This window comes from Corvus moneduloides, chromosome 3 (genome assembly GCF_009650955.1).
Source record: "Corvus moneduloides isolate bCorMon1 chromosome 3, bCorMon1.pri, whole genome shotgun sequence".
Taxonomy (NCBI): domain Eukaryota; kingdom Metazoa; phylum Chordata; class Aves; order Passeriformes; family Corvidae; genus Corvus; species Corvus moneduloides.
This window is the reverse complement of record NC_045478.1, coordinates 77,568,791-77,588,932: the sequence shown is the minus strand read 5'-3', so window position 1 is coordinate 77,588,932 and position 20,142 is coordinate 77,568,791. Positions and strand designations below refer to the sequence as shown.

General features: G+C 40.8%; 1 protein-coding gene across 4 annotated transcripts in view; it reads right to left on the bottom strand.

Moving 5' to 3' along the window:
- PCNX2 (pecanex 2) overlaps positions 1–20,142 on the bottom strand; it is a 150,712-nt gene that overhangs the window by 9,667 nt on the left and 120,903 nt on the right. For 3 of the 4 annotated variants that reach the window (XM_032102299.1, XM_032102301.1, XM_032102302.1), the window contains 7 exons: positions 18,017–18,270; positions 13,474–13,707; positions 11,237–11,340; positions 3,118–3,262; positions 1,893–2,123; positions 1,269–1,543; positions 71–258 (listed from right to left, as the gene is read on the bottom strand). In XM_032102299.1, the coding sequence (XP_031958190.1) occupies positions 71–258; positions 1,269–1,543; positions 1,893–2,123; positions 3,118–3,262; positions 11,237–11,340; positions 13,474–13,707; positions 18,017–18,270 (1,431 nt within the window). The remainder of the gene's footprint in view (positions 1–70; positions 259–1,268; positions 1,544–1,892; positions 2,124–3,117; positions 3,263–11,236; positions 11,341–13,473; positions 13,708–18,016; positions 18,271–20,142) is intronic. The other variant, XR_004238804.1, reaches the window with a different exon arrangement.

Genomic DNA, 20,142 nt, shown 5'->3' with positions numbered 1-20,142 from the left:
CCAGTAGCATCTGTCCATGTGACCCCCCAGGAGGAGACTCCAGAGAAAGCCAAGTAAATTGTGCAAATACCTGCCCGCTGGTGGACCTCTTGAGATGAAGTTTGCAGCTGAGGGGTTCCATCCCTGGTGGGCTGTGAGCTACTGCTCTGGCTTGAATTCCCTGTGGAATGGTTGCCAGACGAAGACCGCCCTCCACTGTCCACCTCTTCAACATTGCCTCTCTCGTGGTGAGCTGCTGCGTGGCAGTCCTTCCGCATTCTGTTTGCAGGAACACACACAGCATCAGCCACTTGCTGCACATGAAAATTTGTGTCACCAGTGCTAGGTGCCCTCAAAGAGTGTTCTCTCTCACACCACTGCAGGTCTTCTGACATTTTATGAGATGGCCAAGATGATGTGATAAGCTTACTTGGAGCAAAATTGTATACTACACAACCCAAATCTTTCTCGTCTCTGTTTAGTGGCTTTGGAACCCTGCAGTACCTTAGGGCTCTTCATCGAATGTTACAGTTGCCTCCCAACATTAACTTCTGCATGAGGTAACCAAATAGCAAAGAGGAATAGGCTGGGGGAAAGCTCAGAGGGATGAGCTGCATGGTGGGAAACCAGGATGTCAAGCCATCAGATATAATATTGATATTTTAACATAGGTCTTGGCATGCAAGCTGGCTCCCATTGTGTCTCCATGGTGCGCTGCCTCTCCTCAGCTACAGTGGCAACAGGGCAGGGGCAGGGAATGAGGCAAGGGGGATACTGCTGTGTGAAAAGTGCATGTAGCAATACGAGATGCAGTGTCAGGTACTGATCATGCATAGCTAGGGCAAGTCAGGCAGTTTTGGTGAATAGCAAGTACACTTTTAGATGTGTTTTGGTCAAGAACAGTAACTTGGGGATGAGTATCTAACTGCCGAAGCTTCAGAGCATAACTCACCAAAACCCACCAGCACGTTTACTCATATTCAGAGTTATAGAAAAGATACCCTTATTTACATGGCATAAACAGTAAAATTCCATGGAATAAGGCAAGTGTCTATAGTGCTGTGTGATTTGAATGAATCTTGTTGAACATGTAGAAAGCTTTGTCATGAATGAGTTAATGGATTTTCTTTCTGTTCTATTTGCAGCACTATTTTGTTATATTCTGAGTTATTTGCAACTAATTTTTTTATTCATAGATAGCAATACAGAATTACTCTCTTTTAACAGAAAATACAGTGAAACTGAGACTGCAGGGTCTCTTACCAGCATAGCCAAAATTTAACACCTACCTTAACCACTTGGATTTGAACCACTTTTTAATGTTGTCCAAACTGACAGGTCCCCCCCAAATGTTCCTCAGTTGGCTGTGTGTCCCAAGGTACGAGGTGGTTAAGGGGGAAACATACATTGGATATCCCAGTGGCTGATCACATGAAGAATTAATTAAGTTCCGCAAGACCTGTTTATTGTTCTGGATGCTTCCTCTCTCCGGGTTACGATTGCGTAAGAAAATCAGTTCCTGCTGCTGCCCAGCCCAAAGCCCTCTGACGCACTCCTTGTTCACCTACAGGTGGGTTAAAAACATGCAGATCATGCAAAAATGTTTGCTACTCAAGATGCAGAACTACAGCACCTAAGTAGAATGGCAGTGGCTGAGTGTGCAAACACCTCACGTCTTTGCACCAACAGCTTTTTATGAACTCTTGCAGCTACTCCCTGGTAAAGCCTGGAATGTTATTTCAGATACACAAATGTGGGTGGCAAAATGGCAGTCAACTGAAGAGAGCTCTTTTGGCCTCCAGTCCCTACTTTGAAAACTACAATCAACTTCTCCTTTTGCCCACATTACTCAGAAATAGTACTAATTACCACAGCCCTAAATTACTGCAATATTAGAAAGATGGCATATGTACCTTGATCACCTTGAAGCTCAGGTAGCTTTTGTGGAGCATGATGACTTTATATTCATCTGCTCCTTCATCTACCACATGTCTCAGAGTCAGCAGCTCCTCCCGGTTGGAGAGGACAGCGCTGCGCCAGGCTGGGTCCCCTTCGTGACAAATCACAACCTTTTCTTCAAAGGATTGGATTGCTTCGTACAAAACTGCTGGGTCCTCGTACTCATCCGGGCACGTGAACTGGTCCTGGTCGTACAGGAAAAAGTATTGAAGAGGTCAGGTGCATTTGTGAAAACACAGAAACTACTGACAGTAAACAAAATACTTTTGCCAGCTGGCTCCCTCCAAGTGACTTGCCACTTGATAAAGAGTGTCTTTTGGGAGGTTCATTTAACAGTAATATAGAAAGGTACAATTTCGGTTTTACTGTAACCTGTTCTGATCTCATGACTACACTGGACAAAGACACTTGGAGAATACCAGCTTATCCTTTGTTTGTTAAATGAAGTGTGAAACTATGGGAGGCAGTACTTTGGGGTAAGTTGGAGAGAGAAATCACCCAGGGCATTCCACAGTTCTTGTGGAAATCCTTATTTTTATTCACAAAACCCCACCAACAACAATAGCACAGACTGGGAATCCACCAGGAGATACCACAATACTGCAACTTCAGTCCCGCAGCACCATGGCCAGCGATAACTTCATGAAATTATTGTGTCAAAGAATCAGCTATGAATTCACAGCAGTTCAGTAACATCCAGAACAATTATAATTATCATTCATGATAGAAGCATATGATACTAAATCATAACGTGCCAGAGCAAGAACAAAATCAACTCCAAGCTATACAGGGCCTGACCTGAAATTAGCAGTGAAATCAGCATAATCAATGTATTTCCTTTCAATCTAGAAACCACCTTTATAGTATCCACACAAGTAAAATATGACAAGATTGTCTGCTTTCTTTTGATGAAAAATGAAGGGACAAGCTCTGCAAAATGGTTTCAAATGGGCAGCTAGGGGGTTCAGTAAAGAAAATCAAGTGAATGCAAAATAAATAAATGCCAAACTCTTCCATCTTGGTGAAGGATGTTTTTTAGAATAAGGTGACAAGTACTCCATTTCCCTCTTTTTTGTTTTTATCCTTTCCTTTGGAGAGTTGCTAAGGTTTCCTGTGTTTTCCTAGGAAAACAGATAAAATAGTAAATGTTAAAAATAAATACATAAATAAATACCCTACCTGGTGTAGCTTCAGAGACATTCGGATTGCTGGGGCAACAACCTTATGCAACAGATCCATGTCTGCAAAGACCCACTCATCTTTTGCTGCTATCCGGAAGTCTCCTTTAAACAGTGCATGGAGCCCATAGAGAAAAGAGTCCAAGCTGTAAGAGAAAGGCAGCAGTCACTCCCAGAAGTCATTCTTGTTTCTCCAAGCCAGATCTGTCAGTCACCAGCCTCATGCTGACCTGTGCAATGGCCCTCTGGTGCAGGGCAAGTGCCTGCAGTGGGTATAAAGCAGGGGTCACATCACGTTTTTTGAACAAAAAACCATTCCTTGGGGTAGGCGGTTTTCCTTCTGCGTGCTCTGTAAATGACTGGCCATGAAATGAATGTGGCACCCAGAATGAAGGATGTCCTCAGGATGGGTGACTGAGTCACAGGGTGCCTCAGGGCACTGCTTCTCTGCAGCTGTGCTGAAGAGACCAGATCAGAGTGCCAGCTGCACTCCCCGTGCAAGCAGCAGAAGCTGCTTCCTTATTTGAAAGGTTATTGATCAGTCCTGTTAGCACTTCTCCTTGTAAGTAAAAAATAACAGAAAAAAAATACTTTCAGGAAATCTAAGACCTTTCTCACAACATTCAAACCTAAATGTGAACATTAAAGCAGATGTACTGAGAATACTAAATTTCAGAACTGTTCAGCAAACCAGGTGAGAGCAGGAATCAAACAACAGGTGTTCCCTGCTGAAACAATGAGCCCTAAAGCAAATACACACTGGGTTTCTTTTTTCTAACATAAGAAACTAGATGCAGGCAGTTCTGTCTGACCTTGCATGATGGTCTACCTGGACCTGAGATGTAAGCACAAGGTAAAAGCTACAAAATCAGGTAGTTGTTAGAAGATGGTTGCGTGAGGGCTTTGCGAAGGGGAACATTGAGCCTTCAGCTCCAATCTGCACCCTGAATTACAAGATTCCCATGCCACTGCCACTTGTATAATGCTTGTAGCTGACTGCTGTCCCAATGTTGCTCTGAAGAAGTGATCTCAAAATAGAGGAAAACAGACCCACCAATAAAAACAGGCATCTCTTGCAAGCCCACAGGACATGGTTTCATTTACCTGCTAAAATTTTACTCACTCTTACAACAGTTGATCTTTTAGATTGTAAAGGCTCTGAGGAGAAGCTGTATTAAGATGTTAGTAGTTTTCATTACTGCCTAGCCTTTCTCTAGAGAACACATAATCCTTACAACATAACTGAGCTTTCTTAATTATTTTATAAAAAGAAAAAAATCTTTTCAATATATTCCCTTCTCTGAGAGAGGAAGAAGAGAGACTGGGAGAATGCCTGGCCAACTTCAGCTCAAAGGCATTCTAATTTTGCTCTTGGTGGGTTAGCATGTTTTAGAAATTAAAATGGAAATACATATGTTGTTACTAGAAAAACAGCTGGATACTGATTTTCTCCATGAAAGCATCGTGTAATACAAATCAACTAATCAGTGGGACCAAAGCCAGCCAGAAAGGCAGGGCTGCTGTCGCTCCTGGGAACATAAGCAGTACAGGGAAGCTCTTATGAATTCTTAACTGATTTGCATTTATTAGTACTAAGTTACGTATTAAAACATGCCTATGTGAGACAAGCACACTCAGATCTTCAAAACATTCAAGCACTGATTTCAGTGGGAGTTACTATGTGTCTTCAAGGTGTGGGTCCTGGTCCCTACTGACTTTCAATCCATCATCTCCACAGTTCAGAAAATGATAATATACTCAAACCCTGCTTAATAGCTAGGAAAGCCCTAGAATAAGCCAGCTGGGAGGGTGGGGGGAGAATGGTGAGTGCCAGTGTGGCAAAATATGTGCCTATCATCCCCTTTGAAAAGGCTGGACATCAGGAAGGCTCCTTTCACTTGTCCACCCACCAGACAACATCAGCATACATAGCTGAATCCTTGCCTGGAAAAAAACCTGTACCTAAATATTCTTCCCAGGATGAAATTGTAAAAGCTACCTCAAGCTCTGCATCTGGTGATGATCTGTAGTATAGCTTTTCCCCACATAACAACACCTGTATTTGCTCTGAAAAGTTGGCTAGGATGAAGGGAGGAATAGGCAGGAGAGAGAACTGGTTTTTACATCTTGGGAGGCTCTCAGAGCCAAATCTGAACACCAGAGCAGACAGAGAGTTTGCATTCACATCAAAGTGTCCTACAGGCATCAGCACCAGCTAAACAGGCTGCTGTGATCAGCAGTATGTGCTGAAGGCACGGCCGGGACTAGGGCAGCCATGCAAACTGCAGCCAAGCATCAGCAGAGGGAGCGGGGGAAAGCACGTACAGCTCTTCCCTGGGCTTAGGGGAGGCTCATCCATTTGTCATCCCTCTGCATAATAACTTCTCTAACTCAGAGGATTTTTAACAACAAACATGATTGCTACAAGGAGCAAATCAGTGGTGGCAGTAGTTGTGAGAGGTTGAGCGTCAATTATTTTATGTATTGTATTTTCCACCAGAGCGGTCTGGAGGAGCTTGCTGTATTCACAAAATCATGGGCATCTTTTATTCTCCTGCCAGTTGTAATGAGGCTTTTGGGTACATTCTGCCTATAATGTGACACTATCTCAAGCCATTACTTCTGTAACATGCAGCCTCCTTAATCCATATAAGATACAGCTCTCGTTATTCTTCCCATTGTTATGCTCTCTCCTGAAGACACTAATGAGATTATTACGAAGCTGTAAAAGTCAACCACTTTGATCTCAGGCCTGACTCTCAACCACTTTGATCTCAGGCCTCACTCAAGGTTGTTGCTGCTTTCTTGGCCCACTTTTAACATACCTCAATTAGTAATCTGCTGTAGTTACAGGCTGGTTCAAAATACTTTAAAAACTAGTTAAGGTAAAATTACATGTCAAAGAAACAACATTAATCTCTAAGAGACATAACTACTACACCTGGCAACATTTCTAACCCTCTGAGCTAATAATCTGAAAAGCTGCTGTCACAACTGCAAGCTATTTTAGAACGAGACTGGTCGGTGCGTGGGAACCGTCAGCCCCTTGAACGTGCAGAGAACAGGGGATTAAGTAGTGCCACAAACACCAGAGGCAGGGCAGCTGTGCCAAAGCAAATACTCCCTCCTATTGCACTCCTTACACTCTTCTGGCAGCTGAAACCAAAAGCATTTAATGCCAGCCTGAAAACACTATGGATGCAGAGGAATGAGCTGGTGAATATCTCAGTGTGTATTTTGCACACCAAAACCCATCCTCTGTCTACAGTCTGCAGACCTTCTCCAATGTTAACTGTAGGTTTATTTAAGGAATAAAGGAATGTGCGTGTCTGTGAGCTAGTAATGACCGGAATGTCATAGTTCACCTGAAATATTTTCAGTGGTAGCCCTTCTAATTGGATATTTTAGATGACAGTGGTTGTGAGCCAAGAGTCAAACTTTTCTGCCCTGCTCAGCTCTGGCAGACATCAAGCTGCACTGTCTGCTTGAACTCACACCAGCAGTGCAGCACCACCAGCAGCACTGTGGTGCCATGGCCTGTGCCCTCTATGTCTTCCCTCAGATGCTGGGCAGTGCAATGGGGTGACCAGGAGGGAAGGGGCAAGTGGGGCCAGCTGCTTCCCTGGGCTTCAGAGTGAGCAGCAGCTCCTCTAGGCAGAGGCATTCCTTGGAATGACCCTTTGTCCACACTAAGCTTGGGGAACCTGAGCAGCCAGTCTTGGTAGTGTTGGAAGCATCTGATGAGAGATGCGTTATTGAGAGATTTTTGTATTTTTCCAAATTTGAAATTTTTACTAAATATTTATTTACTAATAGCTTTAGTGGCTGAATAGAATTATTCTGCAATATTTTAACAAATACACAGCTAAACATATCACTCACATTTGAATAAATGAATGGTAATGTCACGTCATTCTTCAAATTGCATTTTGTGCAGGAGGCCTCCTAATGACAGTTTAAAAGAGCAAGTGATTTGCATTGCAATGTTCTGCCTCCTAAATGAATGCATTTATTGTGTAATCTAGTGTTAATGTTAGGTTTCTACTGACATTTACATGAACAGGTACGCTGAATAATTATTTACATACATTATATAAGAGCATTTAAAATCTTGGTTTACACAGTGACATTTGCTGATTAATAGATTAGACAAAATCATGTGTAAATGAGTGCAAATTGATAGTTTGCATACACAATGTAAACTTGACTCTCAGCTCTGTAGTGCACAGCCCATGGTAACATTACCTTTGCTCTACTGCACAGCAGTTGGATGACTGTCACTCCTCCAAGACACAGCAAGGACTAGACTTAGTCCAGAGAAAGTTTCCTACTACCTGCATAGTCACCTCTGAGAATGAGACATGAACTGCAGAGCACAGCAGATTCTTGGCTGGTTTGCTCATACTGAACATCTCAAATGCTTCATACAGTGCGGAGAAGAGTACAATGCCTACCTGGCCCTTACATCTCAAACTCACCCCAAAAGGTCAAGCAATGTTGTACACAAGATGCTCCACAGAGAGAATTAATAGAAAGTCCCGAGATGATGTTCGAGGTAAATTCTCAGTGCTTACCAGAGTAATCTAAATCTGTGTTTTTGTAATCCAGCATTTGAGTGTGCCAAAGCATGTGCTGGGAGCCCTGACCACTGACAAAATGACCCAGACCCCAAGAGCCAGAGTCATGAAATGGCCTGGGTTGGAAGGGACCTTAAAGATCACCGAGTTCCAACCTCATACATGTGGTACATCCTCCTCTCATGCACACATCTGGTTGTGGGACTGCCTGCTCTGACCATTCCTGAGAAAACTAAGACCCTCTTCAGCACCAGTAGGCTCCAAAAGGTTCCCAAAATATCTTGGCACCTTTTCAAAGAAAAGGACTGTGAAGCATCACCCAAGGAGAGGTTTCTCTGGCTTCTGAGGACTTCGAGTACTTCTCCCCCATCTGACTAAATGCAGAGCTGCAGCAGTCTCAGAGCTGGGGGCAAGGACCAGCAGGAACACTCAAAATCGCCCTTGGTGAGAGCTGCTGTGCTCTGCCAAACAGAGAGGTGGGGGTGCCTGAAGATAATTCTTGTGAGCAACTCCTTCTGGCCTCATCAGCATTGCACATACTGGACATCCTTCCCCTGGCATGCTGTATAACTGTATTCCTATCGGAGTGTCACTGACTTGCTGCTCATTTGTGTTTAAACGAGTTGTGCAGATCTGTCTGAAGCAATAACACTGTAAGTAGGGTTAGACCTACCCTTCATGCTGAAGTGAATATATTTGGGGGATTTCTGTTGATAAAGGTCTTGATGTCAGGGGGGTAGGGTACCTATTACAGCTGGTGATGGGGTCCGAGGCTGTGACCCAGAAAGAGATGACCGGCCCAGGGAGATGGTCCTGAAAGGAATCGCCTTCCCGAGGCCCGGTGTCTTCCTCTCAGCTGCTGGCAGGAGGGCCCTGGCAGAGGCTGTCAGCTCTTTAGTGATTATCAGCTCGTGATTCCAGCTCAGCTCTGCAGGGCAGCCTCCAGGCCAAGCCAGACCAGGGAGAGAGACGAGAGGCTCGTGTGGCTGGTTCCGCACGAAGGGAGCTTTATTGTTGGTCCCCTCCAGCAAAGGGGAAAGCCAGGGACGAGCTCTCTCCTCCAGAGGCGAACTGGTCTTCTTTTATAGGGATACAGGGGATCAGCAAGGGGACCAATGGATTACAGAGGGTCTGGGACAGACCAATGGGTTACAGAACGATCTGCGTAGGGTATCCCAAAGGATTGTGGGTCTACCTTTCCTCGCCATGACTCAAAAGTGGTTGCCTTTTCAGGGAGTCCTGCTGGGCGATTGCAAAATCTTTTATCTCAGCAGACATCCCTCCAGGGCAGTGGCTGGGCATATCCCACAGGTACCCACCTTGCTTAGTTAATAATTTCTACTAAATTGGTTTTTTCAGTCAAGATACATACATTCTGAAAGACAAGAAGAAACTTATTTCACCAAGCTAAAGTCGTGCTTTGTAGCTGCAGCAATTTATAACTTCAACTGTGCTACTCAGATTCCTTTTCTATTTCTCCAAATCTTTCTGACAGTGGAAATGCATTAAAGGTAATTTAACCAGGTGGGGAAGTGACAGTTTTTCCACAGTGAAACTTTTCTGGGGAAAGCTTTTGTGAAGTAGGATTGGAAAAGATACCAACAGAAGCTTCCACTTAGTCCCTTTTATGTCACAAAATACATTTTAAAAATACAATGATTTGATACTGCCCTGGAGCACTTGCTTAATAAAAAGAAAACCAGGACTTAACTGAAGATTATATAGAACAGATTAAAAAAAAAGTGACAGAGCTGTGCACCTCAGATGACTACCCCAGTTTTTGCCTTTCTTTCCTCCCCAATAAATGTATTTTTAAATATGGAGAGTCCACTTACCAAAAGAGAGGAAGTAATTCAGTTCATTGGTAATTTGCCAGATTTAGCTGAGTCCTGAAATTATTGTTAAAATCTTTACGGAACACTACACAAATAATTATCCCCAACATTCATACTTTCCATGTTAAGCTTTGGAAAGTCTCTGATATTATTATCCCTTTGCATTAGCTACTAACCATGTAAGCCAGTACAAATAGGTGACATTGTTATTGTATCTGTACCAGTGCCAAAGCATTGTAATGAGGATTTTAAGATCCAGTGGAAAGTACATGCAATGTGATGACAGTTTTAGGAAGCTTTTGTGATATTTTTAGATGAATTCCTAATATTGCTGTGACCTACCTATTGCAGGCCCAGATCAAAAATCACTTTAATCTTTTCTCAAACAAATATATTAAAGGCACATAAACTTTTCCATCATGCCCCCAAACTCTAAAATTTAGATCATCAAAAAATAAGACAATTAAAAAAATATCAATGACTTACCAAACATCACACTAATTTGAGTGAATAGAAATGAAGGGAGAAGAAATGCAACCCAGAAGAAAACTACTACAGGAAGGGAATGTGCAAAGACTGGTAGAAAAGAGATGACAAAAGCCACTTGAGAAAGCAGAAATCAGCAGCACACCAAGAAATAATTTACGTGGGCCACAAACATTTTGCATGGAAGACATAAAACAAAATGTTATAAATGTCTCAACAGATAACAAAGCTAGAATGAATATTTAAAAGGACTGTTTTATCTTACAATAAAATGCATTCAAAATCACACATGCTGTCTTTGTTTGCTTGTTAGTAAGACAAATCCTCTCTCAGGAGCATGTTGATAGAGGTCTAGCTATCTTTGCTCACCGTTCTGTGCCAACACAGCAAGGTCACTTAGAAACTGTATTTGTTCAACTTCTCCATTGTTACTAAACTCCTGTGAACACAGAGGGTTCAAATAGATCTAATAAAAACCTAAAATTACATGGGAAGTTAAACTTCATTAAAATAATGATTATTTCATTAATAAAATGCCTCATCTGTAACACAGTGTAAATGATACTGTATAAAAACCAAACAACTCAGAACTCCCAGTGAAAATGGAAGAATCCCTAATGAAAATATAAGATGAAGAGCATATTTAGAAACAATCTCAATGAAGCATATTTTAATTAACCAGACTTCCTAGGAAGAAGTGTTTAGAATGAATGAACAAATGAGCAAGGTAGACTGAGAACAGACAAAGCTGCAGCCTCAGGAGATGAGAAGTTCTCCCTTCCTTAGTTGCCAGAATGAAGTGGTGCAATGAACAGGAATACAAGTCTGAGGAATACAGAGGGGAACCCTTATACATTTATTATTATTTAGCTAACTACAACTCAGATGACAGCAGTTTCTTCCTCTTCTGGAGATTTCGTCCTCCTACTGGAGTGCCAGAGGAAGGACAGCATTCCAGTAGCCAGGCATGAGTGAACACAAGCAATAACCATTGGTACCCATTCTTTCCATGGAAAAATTCTGCTTTGCCCTATGAGGTAAAGACGGGTATTAGTTATTTAGCCAACCGCAAAGAAAAAGATGACCAGGAATGACAGAACACATTTTATGGAGGAATGAGACCTTCACCTTGATCTAATCTTCTCTTGAGATCCCACATCACGTGAAAAAAGACAAACAGGTCTTTGTTTTAACCTGAGGAAAAAGGATTCCTAAAAGTTACCTGATGGCCATATTGTGGGATGCAGTTCCCAAAGCTCTCCGACCCAGTATACACAAGGCAAAGGAAAGTGTCACTAGAGGAGAATCCTCATCACTGTCCAGGTGCTACAAAATTTTAAGATTAGCATGTTAGTCTAAGTGCAAACATCATATTTAAAAGCACCACAATACTACAAATGGTGACATTTATAAAATTTGCATGTGACTGGACCTAGACACCAAAATGTTCTTTCCCATTAAACAGAATAAGAAAGAAGACCATCACCATCAGAGGATGTTTGCAAAATGCAAGCTTATTTTGCCCACTGGCTAGAAACAGAACATTTCATTCTTAGGTAGTGAGATCCCAAGCGAAGGGAGCTTCAGTGGTGGTGGTTTTTTATTGTGGGGTGTTTATTTGTTTCCACTCCTCCCAGATCTGACATTCTAAACTGGAGGAGATTCTTTATTGTTGAGAGACACTGCAACTGGAGATAACCAAAACCCTTTCATGGGACACAGTTCCTATGAAACCCTACCACAGATTCCAGAAGTACAATCTATTTGGAAGTCTGGAGGCACACAATTTTAGTGAATACCTATCTAAATTGTTGATGACACTGACTGCACATTTTAACAAGCAGTCAGAACATTTCATTTATGTTTACTAGCTCAGGAGAGGTTTTTTTACAAAATTTTCACAAAGAAAACTTTGCTATCAAGGAGGAAAAAATTGGAACAACCCCCGTACATGTTAATCTTCAGGAGGATATGGATTATTATTTCAGTTCATGCAATGAGTGATTTCTTAGAGCTTTCTTTGACTCTAAAACTGAAGCCAATTATAATGTAGCTCCTTCTATAAAATATATTGATTTTCTGGGTTATGTGTACAGTGACCTTGGTTTTATTTATCCCATCTCCTACATGAACTTTGCCTTTCTATAGTCAGTGAATTAAAAAACAAAGGTAAAATATGTAAAAAAAAAAGATAAATGTGTGTGTGTGGCACCAGTGCAGCCATTAATTTGCCTTTTTAAGTCTAACTTACATGTTTCAAGTCCATTGGCATCCCTAAATCTATTATTGAATTTGAAAATCTAAGCCAGAGAATAAGTGGAAAGGCATCAATTAACAGTGGCTTTCCCTGCACCGTGCAACTCTTTGTGTGTCAGAACTTCGGAGCTGAGACATGGAGATGAGAAAGAAAAGAAGTGAAGTGTTCCCAGTAGGAGAAGATGGTGGGAAAGGGCTCAGAAGACAACTCAATGAAAACAATATCAATATAATGATATGCAGGGGAACTGGTGGAATGGTACTCAGCATTAGAGACATGAGAAGGAACCAAAGTGGAGCAGAAACATTTGGTGATGATCCGAGAAAGACTCAGTGATGTTACACCAGCTAAGGTCAGTAACGGGATGTGCAGTCTGTGATCCTGAGTGGAAAAATGCACAAATACAGCACATCGTGTCCAGGAAAGAGACACTTCTCCATTTTTGCCATTATCAGCAATAATCAGAAAATTAGATCGAGGCAATATGCTTGTTTGAAACTGTATTCTCCCTCTGGGCTATTTTGAGTATTCCATGGAAATACACTAGAGCATTTCTGACAAATGGCTGCTGACCATCAGTAATCTTAGTGGCTCAGAGCATGCAAATGTACAGCTCTACATCGGCCCTTGACCTTCTAGAGCTGCGAGAGGTTTCACGTGGTTTTGTGGCGTGGTTCACGTCTGAGTCACGAGCTCTCAGAGGTGACCTATGCCAGCAGTGAGTGTGCCATGCACTCCCCTACCATTCTGCAACTCTGCTCAAATATAGACAAATTTCTGAAAAGGATACACAGACATCACAGACATCTGGCAATTGTACCAGTCACCGGCAACACTGAAGGAACTGCAATGCTCTGATGACATTCTCTGAATGGAGCCTGCTCTAGCAGCACTTCTGTGAGCACTTGATACATCCATGCTTTCTAGAGCTGATGAAATTAACATCGTTGGAAATGTGCACAGTAAAGAACTGGCTCTGTATTCAAAGGCTAATGCTCCTTAAGCATACGGGTAGTTTCCAAAATACGCTTTTTCCATTCCACAAAACATACGTTTTCCTTTTAAATTAAATCTAAAAGCTTATATGCAATAAATGTTATTCTACTAATTCTGAGCAAGTAAAAGAGTAGCCATGCATCATTTCACTCATATCTCAAGAATTAAAACTAATACTACTAAAAAAAATTAAAATTAACACGTACCTCCACCCTTTTCCTAGCACAGAACTGAATCCAGTCCAGATACACACTGCAGAAGCTAGCTCGTGTTATTCCTTGGAGACACGGAACATAATCTTCATCTATGTTAACGTTAAACATTGCAAGGTCACGTTCAATATAATGCCACTTTGCATAAGGCTGCAGTATCTTTTGGATGGATTCATCTTTTATCCAGTCAAGGATTTTGGGAGAACTTGCAGTAAAGTATATTATACTCTGTTGATAAAATGTGCAAACATTAGTCACTCTAAACTCTGATTAAAGCAGACATATTTTACACAGAAGAGAGTAAGCCAAATAGGACCCCATTAAGAACTCTAATAGTATATATATTTCTTACATTTTACTGCTTAGCATCATTAATGCTTCACAAAAGTGTTCAAGTTAGAAAGATGATAATAATTGGTATTGATAGGAGACAACAGAAAAAGAAGCAATATTTTTAATATCCTTCTGCCTTACAGGAAAATCAATACAAAGATAGGAATAGAGAGTTCCAGCTTCAAACATGTCAGTACTAGTGGGGGTCTAGAGTCTATCACCAAGAAGGTGGTATCAATAATAGCTTAGGCATGTTTTGGAAAAGCAGTAGTAGAAGGTCACATCCTCAAAATAGGGCTCTTTCTCCTCAGTGGAATTACTGTTTTCTGGGGATGATGCTTTCCTAATTCTTTATTAACCCAAAAGATGAGATGTGACAGATGTGTACGACACAAGTCTGTTATTTGTCAATGCAGAAGTAAAGAATAATGTATTTTTTCTTATATGTCAGGTTAAAAAGCTCATAACTGATATAACTGAGTTTGCTTTTAAAGCACTGAAGGAGGAGCAGCATTCAGCAGGGGCTCTTTTACCAAACACATAAATGTTAGAAAGCAGCAACACGTATTTCGTATCTGTGCCTGAGTTTCTAAGTTTAAGTCCTTCTAACTGCTCTGTCTGGATACATTAAAATAATAATAAATAAAAAAGTAATTAAAAAAAAAAATCTATCCAAACACAACTTAGAGCATATTTTCAAAAGAATATGAAACGTAAGAAGTTCCAGTGCTTTCCATCAGCAGGAAAGTCCGATTATAATGTTTTATAATATTAATTTAGAGTTGGATTCCAAAGCAAATGAGGAGCAAGTATGCATGACTGAAGATCATATAGCTCTACTTTACCCAGTCAATGGAAACTAAGTACTAAGTAAATAAATGTATAAAATGAAAATATGATGGATTACAGAGGACAGAAGCACTACCAGCCCTTTTAAAAACCCCAGATGCTCTCCATAGTTTATCATTCAAATTGTACAAAAATACACAAGTAAGAGGAGAATCAAGCTTGAGAGGAAAAAGACAAGTCACACAGATACAGACAGGATGGACCCTTAATTTCTTGGCATGTGGAGAACAATAGACTCCTTAAAAAAGATTCATGCAGAAACAATAGAAGCCAAACCCACAGCACTCAGCGAATACACAGACTTCTTGAATACTAAAAGATGTTTAAATAAGAATATATTGAAGAAGAGATGGAAGAGGCACAAGGGAAAAATATCACAGTAGTTGGGCAGGACATTATTTCAAAATATATGCAGAAGGGCTACAGGAGCTGACCCACTTTATTTGTGGGGAATAAAAGTCCTTTCATAATGAGAAATATATGCATTTCTAGGCTGTCAATGAAACTGCAAATGAAATAAATATGATTTAGGAATAAGATGCTCAGTGGAACTCATTGTTTAAAAGACCAATACAATAATTATTCTTGAAGGATAGAAGAACTAAAACAAAGCATACATTCTCTTTGTTGATTTTCAAGATAGAGTTTGCTTTTTTTATTATCCTCATCTGTGTTTACAAAGAAGCTGATTCAGCTGGGAAAAAAATTAGACTTGCAATCAGACACAGAAACAACAAAAACTTCTGTCACCTAATTAAATTCTGTTCTTGGTAACTCTTCCAAGATATGTTTTGTGCTCAAGTATATCCTCAGCTATATGGCAATTCTGAAACAATATGGCAAATATTTACAATATTGTAAGCTACAGACAATAAACCAGAAACACTCCAAATGCTCAATGCAATGGAAGTGCAGTTCCTGCAGGAACTCCAGCCTCAGTGTTTTTCTAGTTTGTGATTTATGTGACCTGAATACTGCCTTACCTATAGTTCTTCTTACAATTCCTTTCACAACATTAAAAAGGGAGTGTCAAGGACTTTTAAAATGTTCACAGTGAAACTGCACAGGGTCTTGATCTAGATTCCCCCAGAAGAAAGAGCTGGGGAAGGAATGAATTCTTACCTCTGTGTCTGATGCTGTTTATTTGGAGGCAAGCTTTAAATAAACAGGAAAAAAGCTGATCTAATACATATTATAATCTTCTCACTTTCCAGGGTTGTACTAAGGATTTTACCAAATCTTTTTAAAGCCCCTGTTTATGGAAAAAACTAATTACTTTAAAAATACAAGAAGAAAATACCCATATAACTTTCCTTTGGGAAGTGACGTTCTAAAGAAGGGATTCTCCTGAGTGCACCTTCCCTTCATTGAAGGGAGTTCCAGCCCAGGCTAATACTGAAGGTGCCAACAGGTTATTTTTATCCTCTGTTCGTCCTTCCCTAAAGACAGAAGTAGATTAAAAAGACTGACTGTGTGAGACCGACAGCCTGACAATGAAGACCAGCCTTTCTGAGAATGAAGGTCTGTCAATGCAGTATAACAGCAGTGGCTCAACTAAATCCAACCAGAAGAGATTTGATTTTCACACTTTCAGAGCCATCAGTGGTGAACATGAACTCTGCAGAGAGTGGAGATGGAGCCACAGCACACCTCGGTCATGTGGAGAGCATTTAGCCCACATCCCTTTTCTTCAAGACAGGATCAACTAACCACACCTGTATCATGTGGGATGAAAGTTTGTCTAAGCCATCTCACCTATGTCAGCTGCTTCTCAGGTGTGTCCAGAACCAGAAGCTCTAAATTACCTTTCAGTTAAGTTTTATGTCCCATGTGATGAACCTCACATTTCCTCAAGTCCTTCATATATTAATTAATTTTAAGGAACAAAAACAATTCCAGTTTACAAAGTATAATTCTTTATTACTTTAAACTAATAAGATGCTGATTTGATTGCAGCTTAGACTGGGATTTTTTCAATCTCGTTCCCCATCAAAAGCCGAGTCATATGCCAGTTTGCATCAGTTTATGTTCCAGTTGTTCAAGTTACCTTTTAAAGTAAAGCAAAGCAATTGCAGCAACGTACTCATTACAGGTTAAAGAAGGGTTGTTTTCTGGTCTTTGGGTTTTTTTAGTTTAGTTACATTGCTTTAAAACAATTTATAGCCACAAAACCCACTTCTCAAATGAAAAAATCATGCTCACATGCAGTTTTATTTCTGATTAGTTTATTAAATAAAGCAGGTTGGTTACCAGGCCATGCTGCCTGCAAAATTATTTACGAAATCCCAGAAGTAATCAACAGCATGATCAAAGCAGCTTTGTAAGGCAATGAGCTTGTTTTTACTACATTGGTTCATTTGCAAAAAATGGTGTTTAACTTATATGCAACCGGTCTCTCTCTGAAGTTGACAGATTTTTACAATTGCAGAGATGTTAGTAGAAAGGAGATGTCAGAGATGGTTTGGAGCTTTAGCAACTGGCTTCATGGCAGTACCAGTGGCATAGGAAGCAGCATTTGGCTCTTGCTGTTTCAGTAGAAGACTATAATGCTCAACTATAAAGCTCAAATTCTTCATTTGCTGGACTGGGAATTGTTTTGGCAGAGGATGAAGATGTCTTGCTAGACTATAAGGTTCAATTATTTTGACAAATTAGTATCTGTGTGGTTATTGTGATCTTAGTTACAATGCAAATACAGAAATGGTGTAAATGAACTGCTGTGTGATCAATGGAATAAACCAACTTCAAGCGTGTTGTGGTATACATGTAAAACAGAAGGTAAGAAGGGGGTTTGCACTACTAAAAAAGTACATTTGAGAAACAGCTCTTCAGAGGTTTCCCAAGAACTTTGTGTTGTTAATCTCTTTCTTTTCTTTTCCAGAAGAAAAATAACAAACCAGTGGAAAGGCCAAGGCAAGAAGAAATAACAAACTGTGAAGTGTTGTAAAAACATAAGAACATCAGTAAGAACACTTAGTCTGACTTTATCACTAGAGGTTGGTAACTCGCCTTCTTGATCTCCACTGAAGCATGCCTGCCATTTTCTGTACTAACTGTAAATATAAGTGATCAGAATTAAATTTAGCAAAGGGAGAAATGAATTAATTATCCCTATTCCAGTGGAAGGTATCCCTGCCCATAGGAGGAGGGTTGGAACTAGATGATCTTAAGATCAAACCAAATGATTCTACGGTTCTGTGATCTAACATCAAGTAGGTCTGACTGCCAGACTGTAGTGCAGATGGATAAACATAAAGCAAGAAACTTCAAATGCTCTTTCTTCTCTAGACAAACAGCATTTGTTCTATTTGACAAACCTGCCTAGGAACAAAGTACACTTCAGCAAAGAGTTTACCTTGATATAGTATCTGATAAGGATTCTGCGCAGGTCGAACACTTGCAGCATTGTTGCAGCGTTGTTGTCGATGATGCTGTATCCTTCCAGGATGTACTGGGTTCGTGTGATTTCCCACGTCAGCCAGCGCAGGTTAAAGGCTGCATTACAGGACAACAGGTGAGGCAAGTGCCCAGGCTTACAACAGCAGCAGCCTTCGTTGTCTTCATCTCCTTCTGTTATAGCTTCCACTTCTCTCTGCTGGCAGTATGTCCCTTGGCAGCGAGAAAAAGAGAGTGTGCTGCCAGTTATTGAGGGAGGAGGAAACAAAGGACGTCTTGCAAGCTCCCATTCAAAGTATGTTTGAAGGTTGTATGCACTTAGCAAAAATCTAAAAGAGCGAGTTACAGCAACAAACTCGATGTGCTAATTGATCCATGTGCAGCAGCAAATAAAGGGCTGTACATTACTCATTTACTATCACCTATAAAAGCCAAAAGGGCCTGATCTAATGTTCTAGTTCTAATGGGTTCTGAACTGAGCTAAACTACAGACCACAGCTTCTGCCTTAATAAAAACTTTCCAGGAAGCAACACTAACGAGTCTCGCTCCATAAGGCACATTAAGCAAATTGATCCAAGTCTCAGTCTGCTTCTTCGACTAACATACTGGACCCAAAGAAAAATTTTAGTGTGTCAGAGCACTTGTAAAATCTGGGTTTTAGCGAACTATCTTGGAAAGCAGGTTCCAAAAATAACATCTACCGGGTTGTTCTCTCTCCCGCTGGAGTAAAAGCTACTCTGGATCAAACATCTCTAATGAACAGCACTAGTGGCAGTACATCACAAGAACAGAACAGCTTTCTAATTAGTCTATTACACAGGCTTTAGATCAAAGTAGAGTACATTTTTCTAAAATGGATATGTTACCTCAAAATAAGTCATGAGGCAGATGCAGAAGCAATAATGTAGACTCTGCATTTTCGCCCTATGCTGTGCACACGACATGGTCAAACTGAGCCCTTGTGGATTTGAAATCTGTGAATGAGGTTTCTGTACCATGTAGGGCACTACTAATAAAAACTGAGGCAGACACCCATGTTCTCCCCCCAGTATTCTCAAAATACATGAGTTTTATGTTCTTGATGTATGCTTCTTTTTAAAATTTACTCTCCATAGGCTGTTGCAGAACTTACTCCCCACTGAGTTTGTACATAAATCATCTTTCACGGCCATCTCCTGTGATGCAAGTTACACATCTTGCACAGGCCTTCTGCCAGAGGTTCAGTATCACCCCACAGACTGCTGACTCCATCAGCTTCTAAACAGACTCGACAGGAGAGGAAGATGAAAGACACCGCACTGCAGTTCAACAGCTCCCTCCCCATCAGGACCAACAGACCTGTTGTGCCACTGTAAATTGGAGAAGAATTTGGCTTTGTTCATCATCTGAACATTCAGCCAGGAAAGAACACAGTGCCAGCTTCAATTCCCTGCAGTCTGCCAGCACCCCAAAAGACAGTCCGGAGCAGGGCAGCATCCCAAAGGCCTTTCTGTGGAGCATGATGACAATTGCTGTGCCCTCGACTGTCTGTTCCACTCCCATCACAACTCTCTGGTCAACAACCTGTGAATTTCAGTTTGTATCAACAGAAATAGCATCTAGAATATTCCTTTCTCCTCACTAAGAAAAACCTTTCAAAATACAATAAAATATGCTAAATTATTGGTTATCATGTCTTTTTTGCCTGTGCACCTGGTAAAATGTATGCAGCAAGCAAAACATACAAGTAAAAAAGAATAGAAAAATCAGAAGGAAAAATCAGAAGAAAAAACAGGATTGTAGCCTTCAGAGACAGAGGAAAAAGATTCTCTGTTCAGTTCACTATGAATGCGAATTTACACTGTGAACCCAGTGTTGCTTGCACACTGAGATGCATTCCTCCCTAGACTTCAGGGATACACAATATGAAAAATTATTAAATGTCTTCAGGTCATCCAAATATAAACATCTTGCCTTTCAATACTGCCAAGTACAAAACATGACCTATTAGGCTGATATTTCCAGTTGGACTGGACATGAACTGGACTGCTTCTGCTTCATATTTCACGGATTTCTACATGAATTAACACTTACTGCTCAACAGC